Raw genomic sequence first — 19,962 nt, 5'->3', positions numbered from 1 at the left:
TCTCACTCCTGAAACGTCCACATCAGTCATGGCTGGCTAGGTCACAGTCAGGAGCCTTGACCTCAGTTTGAGTCTCCCACATGCATAGTGGGGAACGAAGTCCTTCAGCCATCATTTGCTTCCTCTCAGGATGTACAGGATAGGAAGATGAACTGGAATCAGAGTGCCCAGGCTTGAGCCCGGTGCCAAGTAAGGCTCAGCCAGCCATTTACAGAACGTTAAAGTACTAGTTCCAATGTATCATTTTTCCCTTACTTTACCACTAAACAGTTGTATAAATGGCTTCCTATGTGCTAGACCCTTTTGCAAATACTTTGCCAAAAACAACTAATTAAATCCTTGTAGCAATCCAACTCATAGGATGGTTTCCACAACTGAACCTTTCAGATGAGGAAACCGAGGCACAGTGAGATCATACAGCTTGCTTAGATAGCCAAAATACTGCTTTATCTCCCTTGGGCAGCCCTGCCTGTAGTCAGTAAGCTCCCTTGTTCCATGGGGGATATCTCCCAGTGGATGCCCGATACTGTGGCTAGCACCAAATCCTAGATATATCATGTGTATATATATATATACACACACACACATACACATACATACACACACATCCACCCACAATTGAGGTCACCAGTTAGGCACAGAAAGAGATTAACAATAATTACTAATAATGAAAGAGAACAACCATAATATTCTGTAATGAGAACTAGGCAACTGAGGTCTCTGTCTTTCCAAACACCATGCTGCACATTTCCTCGCCCTTCTAATGGTGATGTTAGATGATACAATGCCTAGGGCCAGGAAATACAGTGAGGTGGACAACACTGGCAGGGTTGCGCAGTGTTAGGTTATAATAAAAGGATCAGTTGACCACAGCAAGCATTGCAATACCATAGCAGTATGACAATGCCAGACAAAGAGAAGATTCATGTTCTGGGCTAGGCGGCAGGAGCTTGCACCCCACCACTCAGAGCGGTGTGCAATCCACAACTTACACATTAATTCCAGAGTTTCCCATTTAATATTTTCAGACTGTGTCTGACCATGTCAAGTGAAACCAGGATAAGGGAGAGCTACTGTTTAACTTCCCCTGGCCCCTAATGAAGTGACATATCCATTCCAAAGGTCTTCCTTCCCCACTTCCTGAGGTCGGAGTGCCACCTCACTCATGCCTTTGTTCTCACGCCAAGGCTTTATTCAACACACATCTGCTAAAACAGATCCAAAAAGCACAGACCCATATCTTCAATGTGAAATAGTCAAGATCACATGAGTCTTTCTTCTCTTTTTTTCCCTAGGGCCATAGAAATTGTCATATTTTATTAATTAATGTTTTTTAAATTTATTTTTGATGGTTTTTACATAGTTGATTACGGTGTGAAGTGTCAAGGGCTAGAGAAATGTGCGTGAAACCATTGTTTCCATATTCTTTTTTCCTTCCTGTATCTTGGGGATGAGGGGAGATGGAAGGGGAAGACACACCCAGCCTCCTATTCATCCCAGGATCCCCAATGTGGGGTACATTCCAAGGGTCCTGATCAAGTGCTTCTGATAGTTCAACACTTCTGAATTGCTGGCGATCTCAGCACTCCAAGTACAATGAAATCTCTCCACTATCAACTGGATGACATAGTCTATCTTAAAGTATTTATTTTAAAGAGGCAGAATTAGAGAGACAGAGAGAGAGAGAGAGAGAGAGAGAGAGAGGGAATATCTTCCTTCCATTGGTTCACTCCCAAATGGCTGCAGTGGCAATAGCTAGGGGTAGGCTAGGAGCCTAGAACTCCCAATCTAGGTCTCCCACATGGGAATAGTGGCCCAAGACTTGGGCCATCCTTTGCTGCTTTCCTATGTTACCCTAGTAGGGAGGTAGATTAGAAGTGGAGCAGTAAAGATTCACACCAGCAACCATGTGGAATGCTAGCATACATGTAGAAGGAAAAGGAAAACAAAAGAGATGCCTCATGCAAAGTGGGCTCTCCAGGTCAGGAAAACCCTCCTGCATCTGGTTTCAGAGTAAACGGACTTCACTGCTCCTGGGCTGTGCCTTCAGGCCTGCAACAGCCACAAATAGCATGGCTTCAATCAGCACAAATTCATTTTAATTGTTGTAGCTGTTATTTTCTTGAATGGCAGAGTGGCAGAAATAAGCGAGTTCTTTCATCTGCTAATTTTCTCCCCTAATACCTGCAATACCTGGATCTCCAGCCAGAGTGCAAATCAATACAGACTCAGGAGTCTAGGATGCATCCCACTGGGCTAAAATCCCGGTGGTGACAGAGCCATGCTCCCACTTGAGGCTCTGGGAGAGAACCTGTGTCCTTGCCTGTTTCAACCTTTCCCCATTCCCAGGCTCATGCACCTGCCTCTCTCCTCAAGCAAGCAAGGGCTGCTCAGGGTCTCCTCACTCCCTTTCACTGTGCCACTGCCTCTCCTACCTTCAGGTTGCATTTGCAATGACTCCTGTGGCTGTGGTGGGCCCACCTGTATAATCTCTCCATCTCAAAATCCTGAACTTCATTACACCTGCGAAATATATTTACTTTGCATGGTAGCATATGCATGGGTTTTCAGAATTAGAACATGGACAAATCTGTGTGGGAAGTATTACTCTACCTACTACCATGTCTAATTCCCTTTTTTAAAATTTATTTTTATTGGAAAGTCAGATTTCAGAGAGGAGAAGAGACAGAAATCTTCCATCTGATTATTCATTTCCCAAGTGGCCACAATGACTAGAACTGAATTGATCTGAAGCCAGGAGTCAAGAGCTTCCTCCGGGTCTCCCACGCAAGTGCAGGGTCCCAAAGCTTTTAGCTGTCCTCGACTGCTTTCCCAGGCCATAAGCAGGGAGCTGGATGGGAAGTGGAGCTGCCGGGATTAGAACCGGTACCCATACGGGATCCCATTTCTTTAATTTATTCTCAGCACCTAAAGTAGTGCCAGACACACAGGAGAATCCTGGGCTTAATGGACCTTGGAAGGATTTCTTTATCCTTGGATTGGTGAGATACGATAGCATTTCAGAACTACTGAAACATTTAAGCAGAACCCTTGGAGCATGCTCCAAGGGATGACATAGGGTGGCCATTCTCCATTTGCGGGTACTGAGGTGGTTGGGAGGTTGGGTGTGGCCTCTCTCCTTATCTCCTTCCTTCCCCCAGATACAGAAGGATGAAACAGTAAATTTGGAAACAATGCCCTCACCCACTTTCCCCTAACCCTTGACCCTTCTCATCTTGATCAACTGTGTAAACACCATCAATCAATCGATCATGAACTTTTCTTTATGCTACTTAGTAACTCCAAGCACCAGTTTCCTTGTCTTGAAAACACCTGTTATGTTCCCAGAGATACAAACATCTATCATGAGCCAACGCAGCACATAAATGGTTTCTGAAGGTTATCAATACCTAGGACCTATCCCAGAGACCCATTTATGAAAGACCTAGAGAATAAATTAGGAGAGACAGCGGGATGTTGAGAGTACTCCATGCAACTCAACAAGTCCTTATGGACAAAAGTCACTGGCTAGAGAACTGAACCATGTTGTCACAAGGCCATGGGGTAATCCATGCAGGGCCACTTCATCATATAGCCTCTAAATATAAGGTGGCGTGTCTACTCCGGGACAAAAGTATTCAACAGCCTCTTGCTGGTACATGGAGAGTAGCCCTGCCACAGGGAGTAGGGTGGCTGGTTCTGGGTTCAAACCCTAGATTCGTATTTAAGAGTGTGGTAGTCTGAGACACACAAGGCAACGGAATACCTTGCCTTGGTATTCTCATCTCTAAAATGGAAATAAGAATCCCAATTCCTGATGCTGATGTGACAATCAGGTGAATCATGACATTTGGAGCATGCAGAACGGTGCCTGGCACTAGCAAGAGTACCGGGAATCTACGTCGGTCTACAACAAGGCCAGCCACATGCGTGCACCCTCAGTTCTCACACGGCCCCAGCACAGATGTGTGGTCTGACAAGCCCAGGACAGTCGGAGGGTAGCTCGGCTCGGCAGGAATTAGGAGGTCTCCAGGAGGAATGAAAATCTCATCTTTGGTATCTATTCACTCACTCTATTTCAGCATTCCTGTCCTGTGGCCTGAACTAATTTTGGAAACAGAGCTACGTGGGGGCATGGGATCCTGCAATGCTCACCATGAAACAGAGTGGAATCCTTTGTTATCAGAGCAGGAGACAAGATGACGGGAAGATTAACTCCCTAAAGTAGCTGCCTTTCCCCGTGAGTGTGGCTGTGTCTGTCTGACAGAGGGATGCACTATTTTACCGTTAATCTCCAACTCTGGAACTTCTTAATTCTAACTTTCATATACTACCACCAAAATGTGCTAATGTTTTAAAATGCAAGCTGTGTCAACATGGTATAGAATGCAATCCCTGTTACTCTGTGCAAATTAAATCCCAAGCCATGACTGCTCAATGGGAAAATTTATAAAAAAATGGTCTTTTTGTCTGATCTTAGAATAGTGATAGAGACTGTGCTGGTAAAAATAACAGATATGGGGCCTGGCGTGGTAGCTTAGTGGCTAAAGTCCTCGCCTTGAACGCACCAAGATCTCATGTGGGCGCTGGTTCTAATCCTGGCAGCCCTGCTTCCCATCCAGTTCCCTGCTTGCGGCCTGGGAAAGCAGTGGAGGACGGCCCAAAAGTCTTGGACCCTGCACCTGCATGGGAGGAAACTTCTGGCTCCTGGCTCCGTTCCGGTCATTGTTGCCGCTTGGGGAGTGAATCAGCAGACGGAGATCTTTCTGTCTCTCCTCCTCTCTGTATATCTGACTTTCCAATAAAAAGAAATAAATCTTTAAAAAATAATAACAGCCATGATAAATATTCAGTGTTTGCTATATGCTGCACATTCTCCCAGGAACGCCATGGGCAGTTAATCCCCAACAACCCTGTGAAGTGTCATTATCCATTTTCCAGATGAGCAAAATGAGGCTCAGAGCAATGAGATCACCTGCCTTGGACATACACTGTAGTAGGAAGCAGAGGCAGGATTAAACACAAGCACTCTGGCTTGAGTGTGCGCTCTTAAACACAAACACCGCCACTTACTCATGTTGGAAAGCAAGGACTCGGTGCTATCATGAGCCAGTCTGGGACACCCTCTACCAAGTCTTTCACTGGGGCCTCCACTGCATGGACTGCCCAGTTTTCCTTGGTCTGCCCAGCAAAGCCCTTTGCATCTCTTGTCTTCCTGTTTTCTTTCACGTTTATTGCACTGCTGAGCCCATGGCAGGTACTCAGGCAAATGGGATAACCTTGAGCAGGGAGACAAAGCAACATTTCTTTCCAGAATGAGCTCTTTGAGTTAGTTGAAGATGTAACTTAATTGACAAACTCGTGATCTGTACTTTATCTTACAAGGCATTATATGAATATAAGGATACTTAGGTGCCTTTTATTGGCAGTATTACATCACATAGCTTTACTAAGCAAACTTCATATGCCTTAATGGAGTCGGGCATTTATTGATTTATTTGAAAGGTAGCTACAGAGAGTGAGGGAAGGACAGACACAGTTCTTCCATATGCGGCTTCATTCCCAGCAAATGGCCATAAGGCTAAGGCTTGGGTCAGGTGGAACCCAAGAACCAGAGGCCTCATCTGGTGTACCCGCGTGGGTATCAGCAGCCCAAGTCTTTGTGCTTTCCTAGAAGCATCAGCAGAGGGCTAGATGGGACTTTGACTGGCATCCATGTGGGATGTCAGTGTGGCAGACAGTGGTTTAAGTCGCGGTGCCACAGCACTAGCCCTAAGGCTGATGTTTTTCTTGAGTTTGGTTTCCTAAAGCTCCACTGACTCTGAAGCACCTGTGCATCAGGACCATCTGACCCTTTTCATGCAAAAAGCAGCCAAGAGCAGGACACTGCCAGCTTGTCCTTGCACCAGCCACCTTACTTGTTGATGTTGCTGCCTTCCTTCAGTCGCTCTCCCGCAGCTCCGGTCTTGGAAACTCTTTCGCTGCCCGCCAGGTCGACCAGGCTGACCTTACTGACTTTCTCTCCTGAGTTCTAGTTGTGGGACACAAGAGAGACACAACACACATCAATGCAGAAACCACTGGAACATCTGCCTCTATGTCAGCAGTTTAACAGACAGCAACCCCAACATCCAACCCACTCTAATGCGGTAAACTTCTCAGGATTTTCAGCAGTCAGATTCACTCAAATTAGCAATGAATTTCACTGTCAAAATTTATGTTGGTGTGTAAAGCAACCTTTTTTTTTTTTTAAGATTTATTTACTTTTATCAGAAAGTCAAAGTTACAGAAACAAGAAGAGACATTTTCCATCCATTATTAATTCACTCCCCAAGTGGCCACTATGGTTAGAACTGAGCTTATTCAAAGCCAGGAGCCAGGAGCTTCTTCCAGGTCTTCCATGTGAGTGCAGGGTCCCAAGGCTTTGGGCCATCCTCTACTCCTTTCCCAGGTCACAAGGAGGGAACTGAATGGGAACTGGAGTAGCCAGGACATGAACTAGCATCCATACAGGATCTTAGCACATACAAGGTGAGGATTTAGCCTCTAGGTATTGCACTGGGCCTGGATCATTTTGTTTTGCAATTGGATATCAAGAACACTTGGCTTTCTAGAAGTTAGAAACTCAGATGTTGTATGGGGCCAGGAGCAAAAAATAGGGTATGAGGCTCCTTGCACAGTTGGATTAAACCTTTCTTCTGGAAAGTATTCTTTAGGTCAAATGTTTTATACTCCTCAATGATGATGCAGAATTACTTCTTTGAGGGCTATTTCAATATGAAAGGACATGTTCTCAAAGCTATATAGTGCTATCATCACAGAAGTTTACACAAGAAATCCAATTGCAAAAATTATATAAATATATATATGTATGATCTCACAAATGAAATGATGTAAGGAAAGCATCTCCTCTAGCAAGAACCCAGCCACTAAACTCAGCCATGAAATACCTCACCCTGTGGATACTCTGCTTCCTCTGCCCAGCGCCTTACCCCGGACTGCAGGTCGTACAGCGTCTGCGTGATTATGATGTTGAACACAGCATGGGAGCGGCTGCTCTCTTCATTCATGTTGGTTGCAGCGACCGTCCGAGACTTATTTCCCTCCGACATCAACGATTCGATATCCTAGAGTCAGAGAGCATAAGGAGAACTCTCTGAGCAGCACACCAGGCATGCACATTCCTCAGGATCTGCGAGAGCCTTCTGTATAAACCTCCGTAACTCTCCTCTAACAGGTGCAGTTTCAGCTTCTAGCTCGCTCAGTTCTACTGGAGCCAATGTTTCCCCATTTCTTCTTTCCATCTCCAAGTGTCTTTACGTTTGTCTGTTAAGACCCTGGCTTTTTTTTTCTTTGAAAATTTCCAGGAGAGCTAGTATCTACCGAACACTTCACATAGTAACAATGCTATAGTCTGAATGTGTCCCCTAAAGCTCATGTGTTAGAAGCATAATCCTAAATTCATGTTACTGCCATTTGGAGCTGGGGTCTTGAAAGGCAGTTAGTATCAGATGTGGTCATGATGCCAGGAACATATCAGGGCCTTTAAAAGAAGAAATGGTGCGTTTGCCTCCGCCAGTCACAGAATGCCTCTGCCATGCTGTGATGCAGCAAGAAAGTCCTCTCTGGGTGCCAAGCAGGTGCCTGGCATCAAGCTCCTTAACATTCCAGCCTCCAGAACCAGCTTTAATTCTACTTCCCTGTGCCTATCAGCGCAGCAAAGCTGTCTGTCACCTGCTTATTCACTTCTGACTTCCTATACTGTGGTGCTCCAAGGGTAGGGGATTTGCCTTCATCTTTGTTCACCTGATGCTACAATGCAATGCCTGGAATCCCATGGGGTCTCAGAAAATGTTTGCTGGATGATCCTTGTGAAAGAGGGATTTCTGGGATTTTGCACACAAGGATGCCATGAAGCCCATGGAAGCCAAACACCCTTCTCCAGATCCGTTAGGAGGCAGAGCTGGGATGCAAATCAAGAGCTCCTACTAATTAGTTCCTACTAATAAATGCCAGGATGCATGGACATGGACTCCATCATGCTAAGAATTAGGACCTCTATCAAGGGGTGGACGCGGCATCCCTAGGTCAGAAAGGTTTCCACTCACTTCAGCACCTCAATATTTTTCAAATGAAGACTATGCCCTATTTATCACTGAGCAATACCACATACGTCTTCATTTAAGTGGTTGGAGAGAGTTACCTCACAAATTAATTTTGGGTCTCCTAAAAAAAAATTGTAACGGGGTAGCCACATTAAAGAGACAGCCCATGTATGTGTAGGGATCTTTCCACTGATTCATTCCACTCTTCAGTACGGAGACAGCAGCTTGTATTGTGAGTTTTCACGCTGAACAGGGCACCAATTTCAAGGAGCAGGGAAACAGGCTAGTAGAAACAGCAGTGACGTCAAGAAACAAAAATCCCAGAAGAGAGAATGGTGACCAAGAACTGTCCATTAGGAAAAGCTGAGTCAACTGCCAGGTACTGTTTGGCTGATCAGATGCGTCTAGGACAGCATCATCGGCAACCTTGGGGAGATTTGTTCCCCAACAGAACAATCTTGGTGAAAACATCTATCAGGAACCCTGAACACCTGCACAGCAAGCAGCATGCAGGAGGCAAGTGAGGGCCTTCTGTCATGGGGGCGTGCAGGTGCTGGGTCTCTGGGAACATAAATGGTACCGATATGGTATAGCATTCACACGAAAGACAATCAGTAATATCACCCGCAGGCTTGGATTTGCAGGTGGCTTTCAAAATGACATTTTAAAATAATGACACTTACCTCAAAACTAGTGACAGCGAGTTGAGATAAGCCATCTACGTATGGTCCCAAAACTTTATGCTCTCGAACTTTAAGAGACTGTCTACTCCTTTGGGAGAAGAGGAAAGGAATAAATGAATCAGACCAAATTTGGAAGCTTTTCTTTCTTCTTAAGTACCCAGACACTGACTGCAATTACAAAAAGGATTTTTTTAACTGATCAAAAATATATTCTAAAAACAAGTTTATTTGGATTAGCAAAACAGCATTCCATATGAGGAATGTCTTTTATACTCTGATTTCTATTTAAAGTAATGTACTATTTTAAAAGTTCAATCTCTAGTCCTAAACTAAACAACCAGCACACAGAACTAGGTTAGGCTAACTTGTTTTAACAGATGAATTTCAGTTTCACAAATGGAAGGAAACAGTGAAGCAAAGAACAAAGATATAATTTAACCTTGAGGTGAATTTCATCAGAAAGTACCTTCTCAATAAATAGTGTCTAAAAAATTCTGAATAACGCAAAGAATACTGAACCATGCTGAATCTACTTTTTGAAGCTGTGTTGATCTGTGCTGTTTCTATGCTAACAATTTCATACAGACAACGGGCGCACAGTACAGAAGTTGCTTGTAGTCACTGATGTTTATTCTATATTTAGACCAGGTTCTGAGTGAAGATTTTAGGGCTCTCTTCTAGAATTTTCAAAATGGCAAATCCAGTTTGGAACTCATCTGAAGAGCTTTTCAAAAGACAATCGAGGTTAACAGCATGGCTGTGTATGTTTCACCATATTGCGTGTGACATTGTTTTCATGGCATTGAATATTAATCATTTTTCAAACGAAGAATCAATTCTTGGCATCTCTCAAATGTGGAAAGAAGGAAGAGTCACGAGTGTTTCCAAAGTCTTGGCAGTGCTCTCTAAGCACTTCAGTTTTCCCACTTAATCTCACGTCTCTACAAAGTAGATATACTAACTTCAAGGATGAAGGATTCACTGTGACGATGAGCAAATCTGCTGTACTCTAACCAGGGACAAACCATAATGCATGTCTTCGGGAGAGCTACCCCGACATAGACAAGCCAGCTCTCAGGCTCCATCTGTCCACTCAGCCACAGAGAGTACATCTACTGCCATTTCATATGCTTGTGATGGGGTCTAATATGGAATTCATGCTCACTGCTGGCAGTCCTAGAAACTCCTACACCTGCACATCAAGGGCCCTGTACAACAACAGTGACAGAAGCACTGTAATGAGAAAGAGTGGAAAGTTACCAACACCAGGGGTAAGCTATGTGAAAATGGAATGCTGAACAGCAGCAGAAAATAAAGGTACTATTTTTCGAATGAATTACACACTGAGCAGAAAAAAGCAAATCACAAAGGATATATTAAAACTGAGGCCATTACTCCCACTGGAAAACTTGAGTTAGGATGGGGGCAGTCCGTACAGGGCAGGGCTACAACACTGGGCCTCATGTGAGCTAGATCAGGGAAAAGCCAAAAAAACTGACATAAAGTAAACACTACCCCTTTTCCTTTATGGATCAAACTCATCAAGTTTTCCAAAAGTATGTATGTCTGAATTTCACCATTTCATGGCCTATTACTAAATCAAAGCATCCACAGGTGCTGAAACTCAGGGCAGTGGATCCTTCAGAAGCTCCTTATATGATTCCAAGGCACAGTCAGGAAGGCACCAACTTGCCAGTCAGGATGTTTTAATCCCTCAACCACTGTACCTTCAACTTAGAGCTTATGTCAAACTTCACTGGGAGGATCAATGTGTCCTCTATGAACTCCATGTTCACAATCTGATGCAAAAAGAATTACCTATAGAAAAACAGCTTTTTAGATGGCATATATAGATGTAAGAAGCCTCAAACATGAAAATGGTCTAAACTGTATGTATGGTGGAGATGCTATTGGGCTTTGGAGTAGCTAATGATTTCTATGAGCAGTGACCCAGGGCTCAAATACACTTGCAATTTTAATTTTAGGATCCTTTAAAGAAATTACCTTGACTTATAAACTCAATTTCAACAAGAACTCACCCTTTGGGATCTAAAAGATCACGAACTTTTTCATTATAAATTTCCATATAGGACACTTCGACTTTAAAGGTGTGTGACTCATTTTGCTCCAAAGAGATTCTTTTGAATAAAGCACAGCAGAGCCTTGGAATGAGGCCCAACTGCTCGGCGTGGCCCATCATGGAGAAGGATTTTCCTGAACCTGGAGAAGAAGCAGCAGAAAGAAGGAAGGGTAGTAGAGAAAGCACATTTAACACTAGAACTGCATGACTTTTCGTCATTTGAGAGCTAAGGTTACTCAGCATGAAACTGACAAACCTGGTTCTCAAACCCAGTTCTTGTATGTCATAGCTATTGGTCCTTCCATTACACACACAGTCTTCAGTGTCATGAATGTGTATAAGTACAACCATTCTCCATTGCTTTCTCAGGCCACAAGCAGCAAATGGGATAGGAAGTGGAACAGCTGGGACATGAACCAGCTCCCAGATGGGATCCCAGAGCATACAAGGTGAAGATTTAGCCACTGAGTCATTGCGCTCCCGGCTTCTGGCTTCAAATTAGCTCAGCTCTGGATGTTGTGGCCACTTGGGGAGTGAACCAGTGGATGGAAGATCTTTGTCTACATCTCTCCTCTCTGTAAAATGTGCCTTTCCAATAAAAATATATCTTTTAAAAATGCAAATACCACCTTCAAAAGTATGTATCATAAAATTGCAATGATATATTATTAAGTGACATTAACAATATTTTGCTGTTATTGAAAAAATGTTTTTTAAAAAATGACTTGTTTACTTGAAAGACAGTTACAGAAAGGCACAGGGAGGGTGGGAGGGAAGGAGGGAGAGGCAGAGGGGGAGTCCTTCCATCAGCTGCCTCACTGCCAAGGTGGCCACAACTGCCAGAGCTGCCCCAGGCCACAGACAGGGGCCTGTACTCCATTCAGGTCTCCCACATGGGTGGCAGGATCTCAGGCACTGAGGCCATCTTCTGTTTTTTCCTTTTTCCCGGGAAAATTAGCAAGAAGCTGGAATGCAAATGCAGCAGCCAGGACTTGAACTGCACGTGATGCCAGTGGCACAGGAAATGGCAGAGTGTGCTATACCCAGATGCTGAGTATGGCAATTGTATTTTTATAATTGTATATTATGTATATTCCATCTCTTAGGTATCCTATGATTTAATATTAGCCTGTACTGTAATTTAGGCATTCTCATCTTACAGCTGAAAAATTTCAAAACAGAGTATTAAGAGTGTTGCTAGCTGGGCCACTGGTTTCGTTTTGTTGTGCTTGTTTCAATTACCTGTTGAACCAGCTAGGCTTTCATAATTAATCATGACTTTTATCTCCTGATAAAAGTCCTCGGTAGAGGATGATACCAAGAGGGTTTTTTTTGTTTGTTTTTTTCTTTTCACTATAACATTTACACTGAGTAACAGGTAATTATTTCTCTGGTTCAAATATCGGTTAAAACTATAATTTAGGAAAATGACACTTAATAGCTTGAAAGTAGCTTTATTCATTAATATAGAATTTATTCAATTACCAAAAACTGTTATACCTTCAAAAAGAGGCTGAATTTGGACTATCTGACTCAGTGACATTCAAGTCAGAAACATACTCAAGGTTTTGTTGGATCTCAAAGTTTTTCCTTTACTTTCTTTCCTTCCTTCCCCCACCTGGTTATTTATTATTAGTATTATTGTAAATGCCTACTATTTGGGGGAGTGAATAGACAATGATCTTCTATTAGCTGATTCATGTCCTAACTGCCGGTACCAGCAATAGCAGGGCCATGCTAAAGCTTGGGGAACTCCACCTGGGTCTCCTGAGCGCCCAAGCAGCTATGGTCACCATTCCACAAGGCCTGCCCCTCCATTTTCAAATCTCAAGCATGCACCCTTAAGGTCACTGACTGTAAACAAGAATAAATTCTTACCTGTCTGCCCATAGGCAAAAATGCAAGCATTATAACCCTGAAAGGCTTTCTCAAGAATCCCTTCCCCAAGGCACTTGAAAACCATTTCTTGACCTAAAAAGAAAGACAAACAATGGAAAACTGAAATAAGGCAATGATTTTTATTTCTTGACACGTCTGCATTAACATCAATATTTTATGCATCTGATAAAACAATAAAAGCAAACTGTGTGCCTACTATGTACAGGCTGATGGACTCAAGATCTTTATAACAAAGTTTTACCTGCAGTTCAGCACCTAAACATGTGACTCTGCACACTGTCTTCCTGAGACATTTCTCTAGGCACTGAAGCATCCCTCCCATTGCCAGTGGAAAATACCAAAGTATCACCCAGATTTGACTTAGTGTCTTCTGACATAGGATCAAAAATGGCACTAAACATCACTGTCTTCTCTCCCCACTGCATCCAGAGTTTCAATGAGCTAAGCTGATGCCACTCATGTTTGGTATTTCCCCTCAGCACCTAACATGATGTTGTGTTCATGTCAAGTGCCGAGAAATGGCCCACAGCTGTTGATGGGATGACAACTGTGGCTGCCATTAGTAGACTCACAAGCATCATTGGCAGGTGTCCCCAGAGAGAGCTCAGAGACAACCTCTTGTGGACAAATTCGCGCATCACACCGCAGCTCTGAGGAGTGTTTAGTCATTTCCTTTAGTACGGCAGAACATCATGGAGGAGTCAAGAGGCAATCATCAGAAAACAGTTGAGGAGGCATTTAGCACACTTTGAAATTGATGAATTTCTTTCCTTAATTTATTTTTACTCTTATTTGCCATTATACAGTTTCGCAGCTATCAGGCTTCCTCCATTTTCCTCCTTCCATCGTCTCCCCTCCCCAGTGTCCTTTGTATTTTTACAGTAATAAAGTCCTTCAGCTGCATTTATGACCCCAACATTCTGTTCTTTCTGTGTGTAGTGACACTGTAGGTATAGGCCATGGCAGAGCAACTAGTATTTTGTTACATTTAACAGCTGGATTGGGTCTTTCTCTTACTGGGCAGTACATGCACACTGCAATTCTTTTCTTTCCAGGTACTCTAGTCTCCATTTTACACCATTCGTCTATGAGACGGTAAGCGGATACTTGTTTACCTATATATCTTTTTGTTTTGCATTTTTCATGAAGGTTGTCTTAAATTAGAGAACACAGGAAATCTGCACATCTGGAATTGGCTTATTTCACTGAGCCTAATGGTCTTCCAACAAAGTTAGGACCACTTTGTTACATTTCATCCTTGTTATAGAACTTCATTCTTTTTTAATGGCTGAGAAGTCTCATGGAAGAGCCAAGGTGATAATCTGAAAACACTTGAGGAGGCCTTTACTATGCTTTGAAATGGATACATTTCTTTCCTTCTTTTTTAAGATTTATTTATTTATCTGACAGAGTCATGGAGAGAGGGAGAGACTGAGACCTTTCATCCACAGGTTCACTGCTAAAATGGCAACAACAACCAGGGTTGGGCTATGCTGAAGCCAGGAGTCAGGAACTCCCTCCTGGTCTGCAACATGGGTAGCAAAGGTTCAAGCACTGGGCCATTTTTTGCTGCTTTCCCAGGTACTTTAATTGGGGGCTGAATCTGCAGTACAGCAGCTAGAATGGGAACTGTATACACATGGGATGCTGGCATCACAGGAGGCCATTTAACCTGTTATCTCGGAATGATGAATTTCTATATTCATTCTCCATTATCAAGAGGATTAACTGATATTCTTTCTCTGTGCTCGTGTAGTCCTGGGAACACTCACTCATATAGAAGCATTTGCAGCAATGGCTGGATGAAGCATCTATTCTCTCCATGGAGGTCAGAGACTATGACCCGTTTTTCCTTGTAATTCCAGTGCACAGCACAAAATGCTTCGTAAGTGCTGGCTGATGGTATGAGTCCGTTAAACCTTGTTGTCCTACACAACACTTTAAAATAATAAAACTCAAGCTTTGGTTTCACTTTTATGCAAAGGTGGATGTGAGCTTAAGACCCTTTGTTATACTACAATATATCAAGATGGCAAAATGAGTCTTAAAAGTTTTCAATATGAAAACAAGAGATGATATTTTCAATGAGCAAGGTTGATGCCACTCACGTTTTGGTATTTCAAACACACACACACCCCAAAATCTTTGACTCCTTAAATTTTAACCGGGTTGAGGAAACAAGGGATTTTCATGAACTGCTTCGGGGAGGAAAAGTGGGTACGGCAGTCCTTAAACAATACCTGACAGCATCTATCACAGGGAATAATCCCATATTCTCCGACCTGCGATGAAACATTTCTACAAAGTGCCCTGTTGTTATGACAGTGAGAATCAAGTTAACACCCAGCAGTACGACAGTGGGTAAATCAAATCCGATTGTTTATATGATGCAACACTACACAATACCAGGGAAAAAAACACACCTACGTGTAAACGGTGCTAGAATTGAGAAGATTATTGAGTGAAAGGGAAAAAGCCATATTCACAAAAGTATAGCTAACGTTATGACAAATCGTGTGTGTGTGTGTGTGTGTGTGTGTGTGTGTGTGTGTGTGACAGACAGGACACACACATGCAACGATGTATAAACAGATGATATATACATATGTATATATACAAATCAGTGCGATGTGTATAAATGTGTATATATGTGCACTTGGAAAGAAATAACAAACTTACATAGTCTTACCTACTTTGAAAATAAATTTTATTTTGTTTATTAGAAAGACACAGAGTTAGAAGGAAAAGGAGGCGGAGATAGAGAGAGAGAGAAAGGGCAAGATCTTCAATTCACTGGCTCATTCTCCAAATGACCACAAGAGTTGAAGCTGAGCCAGACTTAAGCCAAGAGCCTGGAACTTCTCAGGCTTCCCACGTGCGCAAAAGCACCCAATGATTCAGGCCATCTTTTGCAGCTTTTCCAGGCTCATTAGCAAGGAGCTGGATCAGAAGTGGAATGAGTCAGGACTCAAATTCGTGCCCATATGAAGCCAGCACTGCAGTCAGTACTGCCACATCACTGTCCCCATCTTATCTTTCTGTTTCTGATCTTATCAAGCACAGAGTCTGGAACCTAAGAAATATTCATAGCATGTTGATGGAAAACATTTTTTAATGGGTTAAATAATAAGAGTATTTTCCAAGGACACGGTTTGTTGGGAAGATGACCTAAAGATTGGTATCCTAACAAGAATAAAATATAACCAAACTGTCTTTCACTATATATATATATAATTATTATTATTTAAAGATTTATTTTATTGAAAAATATAGAAAGAATGAGACAGAGTGGAATGAGGTGTCTGCTCATTCGCTCCCCAAGTGACTGCAACGGCTGCGACTAAGCTGATCTGAAGCCAGGAGCCAGGAGCTTCTTTTAGGTCCCCCATGTGGGTGTAGCGTCCCAAGGCTTTAGGCTGTCCTCCACTACTTTCCCAGGCCACAATAAGGGAATTGGACGGAAAATGGAGCAGCTGGGATTAGAACCAGCGGCCATATGGGATCCCAGCATATACTGGGGTGAGGACTTTAGATACTAGACTAGTGCGCAGGCCCTGTTTTATATTATAGTTTTTAAAGAATTATTTATTTTTATTTCGAAGTCAGATATACAGAGGAGGAGAGGCAGAGAAGAAGATCTTCCATCCAATCGTTCACTCCCCAAGTGGCCGCAACGGCTAGAGCTGAGGCAATCTGAAGCTAGGAGCCAGGAGCTTCCTGCAGGTCTCCCACGTGGCTGCAGGGTTCCAAGACTTTGGGCCATCCTCGACTGCTTTGCCGGGTCATAAGCAGGGAACTGGATGGGAACTGGGGCAGCCGGGATTAGAACTGGCACCCATATGGGATCCCAGCGTGTGCAAGGCGAGGACTTTAACCACTACGTTATCGCTAGAGGCCCTATATTATTTTTAAAAAGGTGTATTTATTTGAAAGGCAGAGCTGCAGAACAGAGAAGGGGATGGGGAATCAAGAGAGTGTGTTATGTTCCACCTGGTCACTTCCTGGACAACCACAATGTGCCAGGTCACAGCCATGGGTCAAGAATTTCCTCCAGGTTTCCCACATGTGTGGCAGGGGCCCAGGCACTTGGGCCACCTTCTGCTGCTTTCCCATATACATTAGTGGCTGTCCTTCACAACCACAGTGCAGGTGTCTACCTGATGTGAAGCAAGTCCAGTGCTCAGTGTACGAACACTGGCTAGGACCGGCTGCGAGCTACAGGTCTTTGCGCAAACAAGCAAATTTTAAAGTGTTTGTGCACGAGTCAACATTATGGTGCTTTGGATTAAAACCGCCACCTGCAACACTGGCATCCACAAAGCGATACTGTGATACACTGCAGCCTCAAAAATGGAGGGAAAAACTCCTGTCTTTTTCAATAGATGCCAAAAAAAAAAAAACCTAATTTGATAAAATTCAACATCCTTTCATGATAAAACTCGTAACTAAATCAGGTACTGAAGGAACACACTTCCTCATGATAAAGGCTAGATCACATGCAACAAGTCAATATCTAACATCATATTGAATGGGGAAAGCTGAAGGCTTTCCATCTAACATCTGGAACAAGACAACATTCAACACAGCACTGAAGACCTAGCTAGATCAATTAGGCAAGACAAAGACATAAAACCCATCTCAAGTAGAAAGGCGGACATCAAATTGTCATTGTAGAAGATAGGATCTTAAATGCAGAAAACCTCAAAGATCCTACTGAAAGGCTGATAGAAAAAGAAACAGCTAAATTGCAGGATACTAAGTCAATTAACAAAAATCAGTAGTACTGTTATATACCAATAATGAATCATCTGAAAAAAGAATAAAGAAATTCCACCTCCAATAGCTTCAAAAAGAATAAAAACCATACCTAGAAATAAATTCAGCCAAGTAAGTGAAATATTTATATGTAAACATTTATATTTATATGTAAGATGTAAACTCTAAATCATTAATGAAAGGAACTGAAGAGACAACAAAATCAAAAGACCTTGTTATTCATTGATTGGAAAAATCAATATTGTTAAAATGTGCGTATTCCCCTAAATGATGTATCAAAATAGACATTAACAGACAAGGCAGGACTGAGAAAAAAAAAAAAAAAGCAGGAGGCATATACTACCTGGTTTAAAAATATATTATAAACCTACAGTAATCAAAACAGTATGTTAGAGTCATAAAGATCCATTCATAAGCCAACAGTATAAAATAGAAGCCATAAAAATGAGCATACACATCTATAACCACTGATCCTCAACAAGAGTGCTAAGAATATGTATTGGAAAAAGAATAGCCTTTTAAAAAAACATTTATTTATTTGAAAGAATGACAGAAAGGTTATCTTTTATCTGCTGGTTTACTCCCCAAATGTTGCAACCACCAAGGCTGGGCCAGGACAAAGCTAGGTGTACCGTCCATGTCTACCCACATGGGTGTAAGGGGTCCAAGTACTTGGGCCATCTTCTGCAGCTTTCCTAGGTATGTTAGCAAGGAGCTAAACTGGATTACTGATGTCACAGGTGATAGCTTAACTCATTATGTCATACTGTTGGCCCATGAATGTATATTGATACAATCATTACAGAAACCAGTAAGAAGTTACTGAGAAAAGAAAACAGTGAAACTCCATATGATCCAACAATTTTAAACCTGAACAAACAAGGGGAGTAAAATTCCTCTCTCAAAGATATGTCTGCATATCCACATTTCATGCAGCACTACTCACAACAGAAAAGAAATAGAAATAACCCAGAGTCTTCCTACCAATGAATGGATAAGGAAGTGTAATACACAAACACAATGGAATATTACTTGATCACAAAAAGAACAGAATTTTATCATCTGCAATAACATGGATATAACTGGAAATCAGTATGTTACATGAACTCAGTCAAGCACAGGATGACAAATACTCCATATATATAAGGAGTCTAAAAGAAAGTAACCTCATGCAAATAAAAAATGCTAGGCCTGGCATAATGGCTCCATTGGCTAATCCTCTACTTCTAAGTGCTGGCGTACCAGATGGATACCATTTTATGTCCCGGCTACTCCACTTCCCATACAGCTCCCTGCTTATGGCCTGGGAAAGCAGCGAAAGATGGCCCAAAGCCTTGGGACCCTGCACCTGTGTGGGAGACCCGGAGGACGCTCATGGCTGCTGGCTTCGGACTGCCTCAGCTCTAGCTGTTGCAGTCATTTGGGGAATGAACTAGCAGATGGAAAGTCTCTCTGTCTTTCCTTTTCTCTGTAGATCTGTCTTTCCAATATAAGTTTAAAAAAAGCAGCTAAAAATGTTGATTGATGGGTATTGGACTATATCCAGTTAGGTGTAAGAAGTTCTGGGGTTCTAGTGCCCAGAATGGTGACAACGGATTATGTTAACTTACCATAAATTTCTATACTTTTAATTTATTTTATTTATTTAAAAAATATTTAAAATTTTTTATTGGAAGTACAGATTTACAGAGAAAAGGAGAGAAGAATCTTCCATCTGCGTGTTCACTCCCCAAGTGGCTGCAACTGCTGGAGCTGAGCCAATCTGAAGCCAGGAGCCAGAAGTTTCCTCCAGGTCTCCCATGCAGGTGCAGGATCCCAAAGCTTTGGGCCATCTTTCGCTGCTTTCCTAGGCCACAATCAGGGGGAGCTGGATGGGAAGTAGAGCAGCTGGGACACAAACCAGCACCCATATGAGATGCCAGTGCATACAAGGTAAGGATTTAGCCACTCAGCCATCGCATCGGGCCCAAAATTCATATTTTCTTTGAAAAGATTAGAAAATGGGGCTTTGGGTATTTTCATTATAAATAATTTGAAATGCTTGAAAAGAAAACTATATTTTCCCTGATTGTATGACAAAATGTATAAGGTAATAAGAGATCAAATAATATCCTGTACATATGTACATGTCAGCTAAACTTTTAAAATAAATGTTTTTAAACTCCCCTTATCCCCAAAACCCCTTAAAATCACTTTTATGTTACAGCTAAGTGTGATAATCTTCTGCGAAGAAAATGTCTGACCATCCTTTTATATAATCTCTCCTACATGTCTTCTCACTGTTCATTCCACATGTATTCTCAAGCCCATGCCAAAAGGCAGGCATCTCTTGGAGAAAACCCAGAACCAAACTAAGCCTGCACGCAGGCTTGTCAGAACCACGGTGTTGCTCTCCAGATCTGTGCACCGGATGGCTCTC

The 19,962-nt window shown here is 42.5% G+C and overlaps 1 protein-coding gene across 3 annotated transcripts in view; it reads right to left on the bottom strand.

The window, feature by feature from the left end:
- The window catches only part of KIF13A (kinesin family member 13A), a 207,417-nt gene that overhangs the window by 67,656 nt on the left and 119,799 nt on the right, over window positions 1-19,962 (bottom strand). For all 3 annotated transcript variants that reach the window (XM_058667693.1, XM_058667698.1, XM_058667703.1), the window contains exons 5-9: window positions 12,747-12,839; window positions 10,828-11,008; window positions 8,789-8,876; window positions 6,993-7,127; window positions 5,919-6,031 (exon numbers count right to left, since the gene is read on the bottom strand). In XM_058667693.1, the coding sequence (XP_058523676.1) occupies window positions 5,919-6,031; window positions 6,993-7,127; window positions 8,789-8,876; window positions 10,828-11,008; window positions 12,747-12,839 (610 nt within the window). The remainder of the gene's footprint in view (window positions 1-5,918; window positions 6,032-6,992; window positions 7,128-8,788; window positions 8,877-10,827; window positions 11,009-12,746; window positions 12,840-19,962) is intronic.

Source organism: Ochotona princeps, chromosome 1, assembly GCF_030435755.1.
Source record: "Ochotona princeps isolate mOchPri1 chromosome 1, mOchPri1.hap1, whole genome shotgun sequence".
Taxonomy (NCBI): domain Eukaryota; kingdom Metazoa; phylum Chordata; class Mammalia; order Lagomorpha; family Ochotonidae; genus Ochotona; species Ochotona princeps.
The sequence above is the reverse complement of the archived record's forward strand: the minus strand, read 5'-3'. Positions and strand labels throughout refer to the sequence as shown.